Genomic DNA, 12,939 nt, shown 5'->3' on the forward strand with positions numbered 1-12,939 from the left:
TTAAACAGTATTGTGTAATTTATTATGTTACAATTCGCGTATGTTACAATTTGCTATGAAACAACAAACGGTGAATCTCGCCGTTATACTGATTTTTATAGTAACTGTATTTCACAGAGCTTTGGTTTTAACACTTAAATATTTTTTCTTCTATAATCAATAAGATCACTCTTTAAGTCAAAGCTTGTCGGTCATCGATGTATATTTTGCTCGTTATTTCATTTTAAAATTAAAATTATTGATTATTTGCTTTCAATGACCAAATGCAACGGGCTTTAAGTGAGAGAAAAATTTTGACCTTATCAAGGTTTGCCCTAGAATATCCTACAGAGTTTGATCTCCTTTGAAATTAACAAATAAATAAATAAATTAGCGCAGGCTATTGATCACAGCATGGGTGAACTCTGTGGTTGAGCTTTGTCCACCCAAGTCTTTTGTAAGGTACTTTCCGTCATTCAGAACGCGGTTCAACGCATCTCTGATTTGTTCAGAATACTTCCTCAAGTTCAGATGGTTCAGGAGTTTCACAGAGCACAGGATCATAGCAGTAGGGTTAGCGACGTTCTTTCCTACAGCCTCTGAGTAGGTATGTCTCGCACCCTAAATAATTTTCATACTCAAAATTAGTAAGCATTTAAAATCTTATGATAATAATCGTTTAATTATCCAATTAAAATTTAACTTACTGGCTCAAAAACGACACACTCAGCACTGTAACTAGCACCTGCTACAACACCAGCACCTCCAACCAACCCAGATGCAAGATTGTCAACAATGTTACCATACAAATTGGGTGTGACCATGACATCAAACTGGTGAGGATTTGAGACCATTTGCATCGTGCAGTTGTCAACAATCATGGTTTCAAATTGGATCCTGTTGTTTAAAAATATATATTAGTCAGTAACAGCAAAAATATCCAATTCATCTAGACAAAATAGTACTTTTACAATGATTATTTTACCTGGGATACAGCTTAGCAATTTCCTGGCAAGATTTTAAGAACAAACCATCTCCAAGTTTCATAATGTTGGCCTTGTGAACACATGTTACCTTCTTTCGGTTATTCTTGACTGCATAATCAAAGGCAAATTTGGCAATTCTCTGACTCTTGGTGGCAGTAACGATTTTTAGACATTCGACAACTCCTGGAACAGATTCATGCTCAAGAGCAGAGTATTCACCTTCCGTTTGTTCTCTAATAATGACACAGTCTACATTCTTATGTCTTGATTTTATTCCAGGTAAGGATTTTACATGGACTACGTTTGAGTAAAGATCAAGTTCTTTACGTAGTTTCATGTTCAATGTCTGCAATTCTCCAGTGTGAGAGTGATCGGGTGTTGCCAATATGCCCTAAAAAATATTCTAAAATAAATATCTTCAACTTTTGAGAACTTAACCTAAGAGTTTTTATATATTTACATAACAAATACTATTTTATCTCAAATATCAAAGTATACACATTGTAAACATTTTATCACTGACATATTACCTAACAACTAAAGAATGTCAATGGAATACTATTCCAAATTGATGTCCACTAAAATTAAAAATCTACCATCAGAATAACTGCTACTAAAAATACAATACTCACTTTAAGGCACACTCCATTCCTGGCGATACTGCCGGAAACCTGTTCCAAGGGAACACTAAGCGTGGGGTTAACTTCTGACAAGAAGTAAGGTTCAAACTCAACCGGAACATCTGCTGCTTTGAAAATATGTTGCACAGAGACAACCAGCTCTGGTCCAACACCGTCTCCTGGGATCAAAGTACATTTTGTCTTGTGTCCTGGTTCGATCTGAAATAACACAAGTTTTACACTCAGCACTCGAACAAACTTACGGTTAAGAAAGAACTACTTACAGACTCTAGAAACCTTACAGATCCAATGTGAATAGTCCTCGCAGAGCTTTTGAGGGGAGCCTGTGAAGTAAAGTGAAAATGACTTCCTCGACCACAGTGCATTCTATCACCTGCCTCATAATTGGCTTAGGATAACACAATAATCAAATCAAAACCGAGTCTCCAAAGTAAGAAGCCCTTCATCCCGGGGCTCGAAATCAAAGAAGAAAAAAAATCACTCGTGAATCATCGAGATCAGAGCAATACACATAAAAACCGAGCTGAGATGGGTAGTAGATGGTAAAAAAGCACGTCGAATGCCCTTGCAGATGTAACACTCTACAGAAGCAGCTGCTCGAAAAAGTCTACCTGGCAGGGAGGGAGTTGAGGCGATCGAAGAAGTCGTCGGGACTGCCCAGACGACGATCAACGTCGACGATAGTTACCTGTCCCAATACTTTGCAGACGTTCCTCACTAGCAGAGCCATTTTTTTGGGAGACGGATCAGCCGAACGGGAGAGAGAAAACGATCCTGATGCTTGCAGCTGCGGAGCAGCCGAAATCGCGCGCCTCAGGGGTGTAGCTTCGCGCCATCGGGCCTTGGGAGTTTCCTTATAAGTATAGAGCGTCGTCTACGGGTTTTTCCCTGGATTTTTTTGTTGTTGGTTGTGACTAAGCTTTCTACAGTTCCTTTTGTTGTATTCCCGGTTACGGTATTGTCCAGTTGGCGTATGTTTCAACCTTGAAAATTTAGGAACATAAATTTGAAATTTTTCATGATTAAGTATTAAAAATGTAAAAAAAATTATTCGAATTTGAAATTTGAATCAAAATTATTTCAATTTCTTCAAAAACATAATTGCGATAATAAATTCGCAAAGTTTATTGCAAAGATTATATAAGTAGATGTTTACGTGAAAATAGAGCCGTTCGCAAAAAACCATTACCAACAAAAAATTCAAACCAAACTACTTTCAAACTGCCTATAAGCCGTATCAAGCGACGACGACTTTCTAATTGAAGAAAACTAAAAAAAAATTTCCATCAGCTCGAAATACTTATACACAAAGTCAAAAATTCCAGTCACGTCCCTGAGCCAATCGGACGTTATCGGCATCTCTCGGCCACTTCCGTCTCCCACACTCTCTAGGCACTGGTGTAACTCGGGAAAAACAAAAAGTATCCATGTCCGCCAAGTTCAGGCTCCGCGATAACATCGCGAACTAATCTCTCTCTCTCTCTCTCTCTCTCCCGCGGACATTTTCGGTGCGAAATTTAAAAAGCCGCATCTCGTCTTCCACTTCGCGTCCATATCCATCTTTCTCTTGTCATCGTCGCGTATGAAAAAAAAAAAGCGAAGATCAATTCTTGCCTCTTAGTGAATTTTCGCAGCGTCTGTTTGTCGGCTTGGTTACTGGAAAAAAGAGATAGGTAGCAGTCCACGGCGCGCTGTTGTAGAAAATAGAAAAGCCAAAAGTAAGTAGGGGATATCGAGGAGAAAGAGATACTTACTCACACCTGCGTGCCTGAAGTCGGGATATGCTCTGAGAGTTTTCGCAAGAGAAGTTCGTCGTACGAAAAGAAGAAAATTTCGAGGACCTGCGTTTTGAGGAACGTCTCTGCCGACATGTCGGAAAATAAGGAGGAAAGTCCTGGTGAGTTTGATGATTAATCCTGCGGATGAATTTGCATGCGTTTTATACGTCTGTCTTGCTCGATTTCTTTGTCTTGGTCCACGTTATCGCCGTTTGATTCTTATGCATTTTTCTCGCACGTTTATCAACGAGAAGATAAGCCTCGTGCACTTTTTCTGTGTCTTGTTGATTGCGTATAAAATTTATTACGCGTATAAATAAATTATAGGGACAAGGTAAAATTAATACTGAGAACAATCTTTTTGATGCATTCGTTGTTATGATTTGTGAATACCTGACTTGATAATCAAGGTCATATAAGGAAACACTCATAGACTTCCTTATTAGGTATCATTTTGAGTAAGTATACAGTGTAGTAGTTCTGATTAATGAAATTTTTTTGATATTTCAGCAAAAAAGCCTGAAACTACAGTTGCAACTACAGCTGACAATCCAGCTGAAACCCCAGCTGAAAATCCAGAGAAAGTTCCAGCTGAAACTGCAGCAGAAATTCCTGCAAAAGCACCAGCTGAAACTCCAGCGGAAAACCCTGCAAAAGCTCTATCTGAAACTCCAACAGAAAGCCCTGTGAAAGCTCCAGCTGAAACCCCAGCTAAAACTTCAGAAGAAACCCCAGCTAAAACTTCAGAAGAAACCCCAGCTAAAACTTCAGAAGAAACCCCAGCTAAAACTTCAGAAGAAACCCCAGCTAAAACTTCAGAAGAAACCCCAGCTAAAACTTCAGAAGAAACCCCAGCTAAAACTTCAGAAGAAACTCCAGCTAAAACTTCAGAAGAAACCCCAGCCAAAACTCCGGCAGAAGCTCCGGCTGTATTAAAAACAAAGCAAGACTTTCGGAAGAAAGTGTGGTGTCACATGGCAGAGAAGCGACTATCAAATTCTTTCCGTAGCTTGTGTAGTAGGACACCATTCTTCAAGAGAGCTACAGAAGCCACAAAACGTCTTTGTGAATTGGAGGAATTGAAAAAATCGAAATTGTTGATGATTAGTCCTGATAAATTTGTGATATTGCTACCGTTGAAGAAGGAAAAGGAAATTCTGATTCCTACACCAAGGTTGTTTAATGGATTATTTTCACATATTAAGAATGCTGCAGGATTACCTGAGGAAGAGTCAAAGAATGTCATTACTAGGAACAACATCAAGCAAATAGAGAGCCCTGTTAATTTTGATACAACAACAGATCTTAAGGTCTAGAAAGTTTGGTCTGCAATTAATCAGCACCAGATTCTGAGTAAACATTAATCGAAGATTTTTATATTTACAGGTGGATATGCTAATTCTGGGATCAGTTTGTGTAAATAGAGCAGGTTATAGAATAGGAGATGGTGCTGGATTCGCAGATCTGGAGTATGCCATACTGTCAAAAATGAAGGCGGTAAATGAAAAGACCACAGTTGTAACACTGGTCCATGATTGCCAAATTCTGGATGATCTTCCCAATGAGCTCTTTGAGCCACATGATGTACCTGTAGACATAATTATAACTCCAACACAGACTATTTTTGTAAATCCGAGGCTTCCTAAGCCTACGGAAATCATTTGGCCAGCTATAAGCAAGAGGAGACTTGCAGGAATGCCTGTGCTTGGAGAAATCAAGCAATTTGTAGAAAAGTCAGTTTTGCAAATCTATTTTAATAACATTATTGATGTAAAACTATACTCTAAATTTTGTCCTACTGTTTCATTTTAGAGAAGGCAAAGTAGTGACTTTGAAAGAAGAAGATTCTGACGAGGAATCACGTTCTAAGGAAAGAATTCGTGTGAAGAAGATGATATCGGAACTGCAGCAGAAGTATAGACGCAGTAGGTCACGTCCCAACTCGGGAATCAAAGAGAATGGCACAACTGAGAAAGACAGGGACGTAAGAAGAAGGCCTTACCTCAGAAAGAGAAGGCTGCGTAAAGCCAGAGACAATAATGATGAAAACAATGACTCTGAAAACAAAGTAAGTTTCATATTAACGACACAGAATTTCGCTTATTTCAAAAGAAAAATTTCATGTATTATTTCTTGTTTATTAGTCGACAGAGAACCGGACGAATGCAAAAATACCAAGACCTGCTCGACGTTTCACACCGCGTAACCACGTGGATTTCTCGCTTCGTCTGTCTAATATTGCATCAACAGTACGAGTGCGTGATCTAAAAAATGCGCTAATAGAACGAGGCGTAAAGCCCACCAATATCACGTGGCGCGGACAGAAAGGCTTCTGCTATCTACACTTTGGGAAATTGCGCAATAAGAGCATCAGTCCTGAGGAACAGCAGCCGGTCCAGGTCGACTCGATCGTTGCGAATTTGCGCCAGCTGAAAATCGGTGAGGCGCCTCCAGCTGGCGAGAATGGATTTATCGTCGTCGAGCCTGCAGAACCCGTTACAAGAATCGAGGTGACTGACGTAAGCGCGGTTTAGGATGTATTTTTGAAAGGGGTTTTATGACGATTCTGTGCTGTGGGCATTAGCGAGTTGGATCTGTTGCTAAGGTGTTGATTAATTATGATAAGCAATCGAACCGTTGCGTTTCTTGATGAGATATTAATGTCGCTGCCCTTTTACGCGACTAGTTTACGTTACATTTCTTTTTCTTACATGCTGCAATCTAATGAAACTAAGAGGCTAAGTAGATTAACAGTATTTGTAATGACTAACTTTTATTTCTTTTTCGAAAATCTGACCAAGAAACTGTTTGCTTTTTGTTTTCCTGAAAAACGATAAATTTTCAAGGGAATTGAGATTCTATAATATATTAACGATTAATCGTATTAACAAAATAATCTTAAGACTTAAGAATAAGTTACTCGTAACAGACTGACAATAGTTTGTTGAAAAGTAGAAATTATTTTACACAGAAGAAGAAAGAAGTATTTTCGTAATACTCTTGAGAATATATAAATAGTAGGTGAACGATTAGAAAAAGGATATAAAATGAGTGATTATCAAGTGCAGTAACTGATAGTGATATGTGTGATTCGTCTTTCAAAGACTTATTGTAACTATTTTTCATGCGCGCGTTCCGAGCTTCCAATTAGGAAACTGTGCCGATAATGGGATGATCAAATACTCTAGGTATTGTTATGTGATATTAACAATTATTATTTTGTTTTCTTTTTTATTTAAGGCATTATTAATTAATCATACGAAATCAAATACGTTTGTTTACTTACATTCTGCTTGTAGTTTATTTTGTTTGAGCCTTGTTCCACGTTTACAAGGTTTACTTAATACCATGTAAGTTTGTTTCTTTATTATCATTGACAAGTTTATTTTATAATCTTGCGATAGGAGTATGTAAAATGTTTACAACTAAATATAAATGTGCCTGTGAATACGTCGATGATTTATGACGTACAGTACAGATTGATATATAAAAACTGTTTACGTTAAGACTTCTATAAGAAAACGTAACTTAACTAGTGTACGATAATTGTATTCGTACAAGACAAACTTTTTCTAGAACCGTTGTTTTTCCAGATCAAAATAATGTGTCCTTATCTATATGTACAAAAAAGAGAAACGAGTTCATTTTACCCTTGAGTGAATCAAAATTTGTGCCAAAGAAGCATTTTTGAAAAATCGTGTCAAATTTAAAAAAATGTTGAATTCAGCCGTATACTTACGATCATTAGTCTGGTACTTGAAGCGTGTACGAAGCTTGTAAGCTAGAAAAGTCTATTGCAGTAACGCTAAGTACACAAAGACACTTCAACAAAGCGAACAAAGCTCAAACTTTACGGAAAAAAGTTTAAGCGTGAGTTAATCATTTTTAAAGACTTGGCGTGTATGTACTTTTAGAGTGCGGTTAACGAGTCTTGCGTTCAGCTCGAGGAAAGTTACCTCGAGTTACAAAAAAAAAAAAAAAAACAATATAGAATAGCAATTCTACAGATTGTAAGGCAATATAAAGCGTTCACAGTATTTTTTTATTACTAATCATTGACGATACTTAAAAGTATTACTCTAATCAAGATTGTCGCAAAGGCGATAAGAATATTTATCGAAACGAAGCAATTTTCCTTAGTACTAAGAAATGAAAAGCCTTTAAATATATAGTTACTCATCTTAATACATTGATGTAAGAAAGGGTTATTATTTATTAACATTCTAATTGAATTGTAAACAGCGGATAATTGAATAAACGATTTCCACAACAAAATGTCTAAATCTAACAAATCTTACATATAAAAAAGTCGCGACAAAGTGCAGCCGAGAGACGGATAACCGCGGCGTTACCTCGGTAACGCCTGGAAAAGAGCAGCTCACTGTTCAGCGATTTTTCCTCGGCCGTAGCTTTATAACGGGAGAAATGTTGGATATACGTGGATCGAATTGTGAGCTGCGGTGCGGCGGTTCCGGCGATTTATGCGAAAGTCACGGACTAGTCTCGAAACTGCAGCAGCTCCAGTTTTGCGGACGACCAACAATCGTAGTCAGTTCGAGCAATTAGGATCTGATGTGAACTTTGGAACTGTTGCGGTAGCTGATCGCTACTGTAGGGCTTTTTTAATGTATTTTTCGACTGGAAAATTTAATTTCGATTCGTGCGTCGTTTCGCAGATTCGATAAAAATTATGCTCGACGCTCTGATGGTGCTTTACGTCTTGCGGGGCTAATTCACTATGCAGAGAATTTAATTAAAACTCACGACGACGTTGAAAAGTCGGCTGTACTCGAGCATTTCTACTTGTATATTTGTAAAATAGGAAAAAATAGTGCTTCGGCAAGAATTTATCAATATTGAGCGGCAACTCAGCGCGGACTTTTTTGCATAGCGATATTTTTTTTTTTGCTTGTTTTGCAAAGTCGATGGATGAGCTTCGCTCGAGACTTTAATTCGAGAAAGATGCTATCCGTTTCCGATATACACTGTCGCGTCGGAGCTCGTATTATTTTGTATCGCTATGTTACGAATCTTTTTGCTTGCGGATTGTAATCTGTCATAAGAGATATACCTATATCTTTATGATCCACACGTGCGCCTAAAACGTGACTCGATGCGCGAGCCAGTGGATAAAGTGGAATGTTGGTATATTTTCCATAGAAAGGTTTTCGAGATATCCTCTTTGGATGTAGCTTCTATGTAAATCAAAAAATGCGAATATCTCCTTATCAGCCGTTGTCTGCTGGTGGATGTTACTGACTGCACTTCCTTACGTTAGTCATAGAAATGATCGCATTTCTCGTACATTCTTTATATACATTGTGATAAACATTCCCGCAAGCCTAGTCCTGTACGAATAATTCGTGATAAAATACTTGTATGTGCATTGTGTCAGTTTCCTGAGAGATACAGAGCCACAGTACATAAATATTTTTATAAAGCAGTCGTGATTCAGTCTTCGTACGAGTATAGACAGTTTTGACGAACCTTTTTGTAAGTGACAAAAATTTATATAATTCAGTTATTCAGTTATGGCTGCAAAGAAAAATTCAATTATACCTGCACTACTAATACCGATACCATTTTCGTGGAGAGTAAACGGCGTTACTTATTCTGAAAGTTGGGGCGTAACCCAATTCGAAGAGTCAAATCTGAAGTACGCGTGGATGATAAATAATTTCAAGTCGATTACCTTAAAAAATCTGAGCGATCCTATTTACTCGCCAGACTTTTGGCCGTCTGGCAATGAAAGTTTTAAATGGCATCTTAAACTAAATCCACAATCTAGTAAATATAGTACTTACATGGGCCTTTTCCTATCGCACGTCAATTACGATACTGTTCACGTAAACTATACATTGAGTATAGGTTCTGTAAAAGGAGAAACAAGTTATACCTTCAAAGGAATTACTGGTCTGGGGTGGGAAACCTTCATCGAGCGTAACAAGGCATTCAATAGTTGTCAATCAAATGGCACTTTGAAAAATGCACCCAACGTCATCCAATCGACCGGATATAAGAACCTGGAACGGTCAAAGCCGAGTCTCATGTATGAAGCTTTTCGCACTTTGGTCCAGGAGTACCGTTTAGGTATACAAGCGCCTTGAGTTTGATCCAAAAGTAAAATTAATTCTATTACATAATCATCAATTTTTATCTGTTACATTAGAACTATCTCTGCCAATAAAAATACGAAACATTAATTTACTTATCAATCCCACATTAATAATAATAATCCTCAAACGTCCGCATACGAAGCTCGATCTCCAAACGACGAAGTTTACACAATCCGGCCATGCAAGCAGACCTATTACGTCGAGTTATACTCTGAAAAAATCAATGCCCCCAATGATGCGCTTTCCGACTGAGATGGTGATGTACACACCACCACTGCGAGTATTTGCCCTTTCTATATATTTTACGAAGATCATCGCGTTCTGCTGAGCAAAGCTCCATCAACTTCAAACTTTGAATTTCCCGCCATAATTGTGCTTCATTAGCCTCGCGCGATAACGCATTAATTCACGTATGTGTGTTTATTATATACACACACACACATACACACACACACACACACTTTGTCGTAAAAGAGCCTCGAACTAGTTCTTGTTTGTCGAGAGTTTGAAAATTCGAGCGGAGCTTGCGCCTGTCATAAAAAAAAACGAAACGAGCTTTCGGAAAGGGCGAAGAGAGCGAGCGCGAAAAGTTCAGCGTCGCTAATTAAACACGTCCCAGTGTAAATTTCCTAACAAACGGACACCGCCGCGTGAGCTGCTCGGCTTTGGTATTAGCTTTTACGACCGCTCGTGTAACGGACGTATGGACAGTCGCTGCGAAACGAGCTTTCGATTCTCGAGAGACTGCAATAAGTCGTTATTCGGTGGTGCGACGAGTTCAGCAAATAAGCTTCGCCGAATCGTAAAAAAAAACTTTAAATCGTCTCTTTTATCGCTCCAGAGCTGTTTGCGATTTTACTGTGTGAGAGACTGATGCCTCTCGCTGCAGCTGCCACCGCAGCTGCGAAGTTCACTTGCAGACTGTATACTATACACTGCGCTGGAACTTTGGCAGAAGCTGTATAGTCTGTCTTCTTGAAATACAACACACAAAGAGATTTAACATACGCGTTCGCCGGTAATTTAGTTAATTATAATAACAATATCCATGTCATCTCGGTCCACACGTTCGTATTTTCAAAAGCTTGAATCCACGCACGTTTACAGCGCAGAGCACAGTGAACACGTTTCCGAATAAACGTAAAACTGGAAATTCGGCCGAATCAAAAGAGTAGCGCGACTTTATCAGTCAATGCATATATACCGCGTGTACATATGCAAATTTTTTTTTTCCATATAAATTCGAGCTCACTCGACTCGAATCCGCGCACTCGCACTAATATTAGAAAGATCGATCTAGTAGTTCAGGAAAATTGAAGCTATGTGGGTGACGCTTTGTAAGCATGATTTTGTTTGCACGGAATGTACTCTATACCTGCGATGCAAAAGTTCCTTTCAGCGAGCGAAAAATCGAAAATTTGAATTTTCGCGCGGCGGGACGACGAGTTAAATTGGTAAAAGGCTGAACAAGGTAAGATTAAATTGTCTTTTAATTAGTCCAGTGTGGCTATATATATAGGTATCCCGGTTCCGATGAGTTTGCCCAAGTGGCAGTAAGAATCATTTTGCCGTCGGCCAAGCGAGCTTTACTTTGATTAACGACTTTTCATCTATAATTGAATGCGGTCAAGCCTCGATTAATCTCGTCGACGGGTATACCTTAGTCTCCCGCGTATATTTTAAAATTTGTCAACTAGCTTTAATCTCACGGCAATTAGTCGATAACGTGATTATTATTTCGAAGTTTTTGCGCTTCGAAAGTTTCGCGACGAAACGAAGAAGAAGAAAAAAAGAAGAATTTTTTCCAAGTTTCCTCGACGAAAAAAATTAAAATGTTTTTCTCGGAAATTTAATCCATCGCCGTAGTGTGTTTCGAACTTTCTCGCGCGCGGCAGAAACGCGCCGTCGGCGGTTACTTTTGCCGGTCGCGTACGAAAACTTTTCGGAAAAATGCTATACACTCATTCGCAGGAGGATCACGAGTCAGCGCGAGATGTGCGTTATTACTTTTTCTACGTCTGGAATAATTACTTTTCTTCGGCTGTTATCTCCGCGAAAGCTTAGTGGAAAAGTTCGGCGGGTATCGGCGACTTGGAATCGATACACAAGTCTCGGATATTCGAAACTTTGTTTTGACGCTTGAAAATTCGAATCCGCGCCTTGTCTATCTTTTAGGGAATGATGTGAATTTTGTGAGTATATATCTTGCTGCTGACGTATCGCCAGTTCGATGCGTATGGATTGATCGCGCAAGTTTTGGCGCGAAGTTTAAATTCGAATCCGTAGAAATGCACACGTCGGCTGTGATATATCGTGTTCAGGTGACGCCATAAAAACTCACCATAATATATTTATCCCCATTCCACGTACACACACGCACACAGATACATCTTTACAATAACTCAAAGACGTGTTGTACATTTCCATGCGCGGAAACACAAAAGCTCATATCCGAGAGTGTATTTCATCTCGAATTTCGTCTCACTCTCTCGCGGGAGCTTGATCAAAATTCGCGAACCGTAGGTGATACTTTCTCCCTTTTGACGGAGTCGAGTGCTTTATCGACCTCGAGTTTCAAATTCTCACTTGCAGCCGCGCGCGTAACTGCGCTTTACGAGCAAATTCCCGCCTATACTATACTACAATTAAAAAGAATAAAACGAACTTTGCACTCCCGCGGGCTTTGAAATGGAATTGCTCGCGTGCGCGCGCGGGGAGAGAGCTGCACTTGTGCCAGATTTTCCTCTTATCAATCAGGCGCGGCGCTGCCACTTCTTTGAGCGCTTTTAGCCCGTCTTCTTTGATTTCGCGCCCCTAATCCCATTGACGGCCTCGAGCGCGCACATCGATCCCGTTACAGAAACGACTTTGGTTCTTTTGAAAATTCCGATTTGTAGTCTAGTTTCATTCGATGTGTTTTTCAATGAAAAAAAACAACAAAAAATTAAATCCGTCGAGCTTTACGTTACCCGTCGGATGGAAATCGGGTACAAGTATACAGTACGTCGTTCGTATATCGAGTGTCGCCGCGTCCGTAATACGTACGTTTGAAGTACGCGCGTCTGTCATTGATCGGCGATACGAACGTCGATAGAAAAAATTCAAGCTTTTTTTTCAATGGCCGAGCTTTTGTCGGGTTCACCTGTTGAAAATTCTAGCGGTGTATGTGTGTACGCTTTTTTATTCTCGAGTCGAGCGAACGACGAGCTTTTTCAACGCTTGATATTCAATGAATCGAGATTGGACTGAATTTGGGATAATTAGCGGGTGCAGTACGTGACACGTATCGATTCGATTGAGATATTCGGTTTGAATCGCGCGGGTGGTATACGTATTTGCAGGTATTGCATCGCTTGGCTCACGTTACATAAACGGAATTATCGATGTGTTGGTCAATTTCGCACCGTCGATTGACTTACCTTTGAAAACGTGCGTTGAC

General features: G+C 39.4%; 3 protein-coding genes across 4 annotated transcripts; 2 read left to right on the plus strand and 1 right to left on the minus strand.

Annotated features, from left to right (window-relative positions):
- On the minus strand, positions 1-2,996 carry LOC100123725 (isocitrate dehydrogenase [NAD] subunit beta, mitochondrial). 2 transcript variants are annotated; one of them, XM_032600499.1, is made up of 7 exons: positions 2,913-2,996; positions 2,295-2,589; positions 1,870-1,929; positions 1,598-1,804; positions 965-1,356; positions 687-876; positions 1-600 (listed from the first exon to the last, which is right to left on the minus strand). In XM_032600499.1, exons 2-7 carry the CDS (start codon positions 2,334-2,336, stop codon positions 370-372), a joined length of 1,122 nt encoding a protein of 373 aa, XP_032456390.1. In that variant the 5' UTR covers positions 2,337-2,589; positions 2,913-2,996; the 3' UTR covers positions 1-369. The 2 variants fall into 2 exon arrangements, with proteins under 2 accessions (XP_032456390.1, XP_016841065.1); XM_016985576.3 differs by lacking the exon at positions 2,913-2,996 and adding an exon at positions 2,763-2,870.
- A 37-nt stretch (positions 2,997-3,033) lies between these two features.
- Positions 3,034-7,372, plus strand: LOC100123721 (methenyltetrahydrofolate synthase domain-containing protein). The gene is made up of 5 exons (XM_001607368.6): positions 3,034-3,503; positions 3,895-4,694; positions 4,771-5,117; positions 5,197-5,452; positions 5,529-7,372. Exons 1-5 carry the CDS (start codon positions 3,476-3,478, stop codon positions 5,916-5,918), a joined length of 1,821 nt encoding a protein of 606 aa, XP_001607418.1. The 5' UTR covers positions 3,034-3,475; the 3' UTR covers positions 5,919-7,372.
- Positions 7,373-7,654: 282 nt separating this feature from the next.
- Positions 7,655-9,591, plus strand: LOC116417555. Its single transcript, XM_031931020.2, has 2 exons — positions 7,655-9,171; positions 9,253-9,591. The coding sequence occupies exons 1-2, from the start codon at positions 8,916-8,918 to the stop codon at positions 9,489-9,491; spliced, it is 495 nt and encodes a 164-aa protein (XP_031786880.1). The 5' UTR covers positions 7,655-8,915; the 3' UTR covers positions 9,492-9,591.
- Positions 9,592-12,939: the final 3,348 nt, after the last annotated feature.

This window comes from Nasonia vitripennis, chromosome 5 (assembly GCF_009193385.2).
Source record: "Nasonia vitripennis strain AsymCx chromosome 5, Nvit_psr_1.1, whole genome shotgun sequence".
Lineage (NCBI taxonomy): Eukaryota > Metazoa > Arthropoda > Insecta > Hymenoptera > Pteromalidae > Nasonia > Nasonia vitripennis.

What these genes read in the sequence shown, in the direction of transcription:
- LOC100123725 (XM_032600499.1), bottom strand. Translation starts at nt 2,336, where the DNA reads ATGGCTCTGCTAGTGAGGAACGTCTGCAAAGTATTGGGACAG. An exon ending in TCTGCAAAGTATTGGGACAG is followed by an intron (nt 1,930 to 2,294) that starts GTAACTATCGTC and finishes TTTACTTCACAG; the next exon opens with GCTCCCCTCAAAAGCTCTGC. An exon ending in ATTGCTAAGCTGTATCCCAG is followed by an intron (nt 877 to 964) that starts GTAAAATAATCA and finishes TTTAAACAACAG; the next exon opens with GATCCAATTTGAAACCATGA.
- LOC100123721 (XM_001607368.6), top strand. Translation starts at nt 3,476, where the DNA reads ATGTCGGAAAATAAGGAGGAAAGTCCTG. An exon ending in ATACAACAACAGATCTTAAG is followed by an intron (nt 4,695 to 4,770) that starts GTCTAGAAAGTT and finishes TTATATTTACAG; the next exon opens with GTGGATATGCTAATTCTGGG. An exon ending in ACAATGACTCTGAAAACAAA is followed by an intron (nt 5,453 to 5,528) that starts GTAAGTTTCATA and finishes CTTGTTTATTAG; the next exon opens with TCGACAGAGAACCGGACGAA.
- LOC116417555 (XM_031931020.2), top strand. Translation starts at nt 8,916, where the DNA reads ATGGCTGCAAAGAAAAATTCAATTATACCTGCACTACTAATACCGATA. An exon ending in TAAACTAAATCCACAATCTA is followed by an intron (nt 9,172 to 9,252) that starts GTAAATATAGTA and finishes CATTGAGTATAG; the next exon opens with GTTCTGTAAAAGGAGAAACA.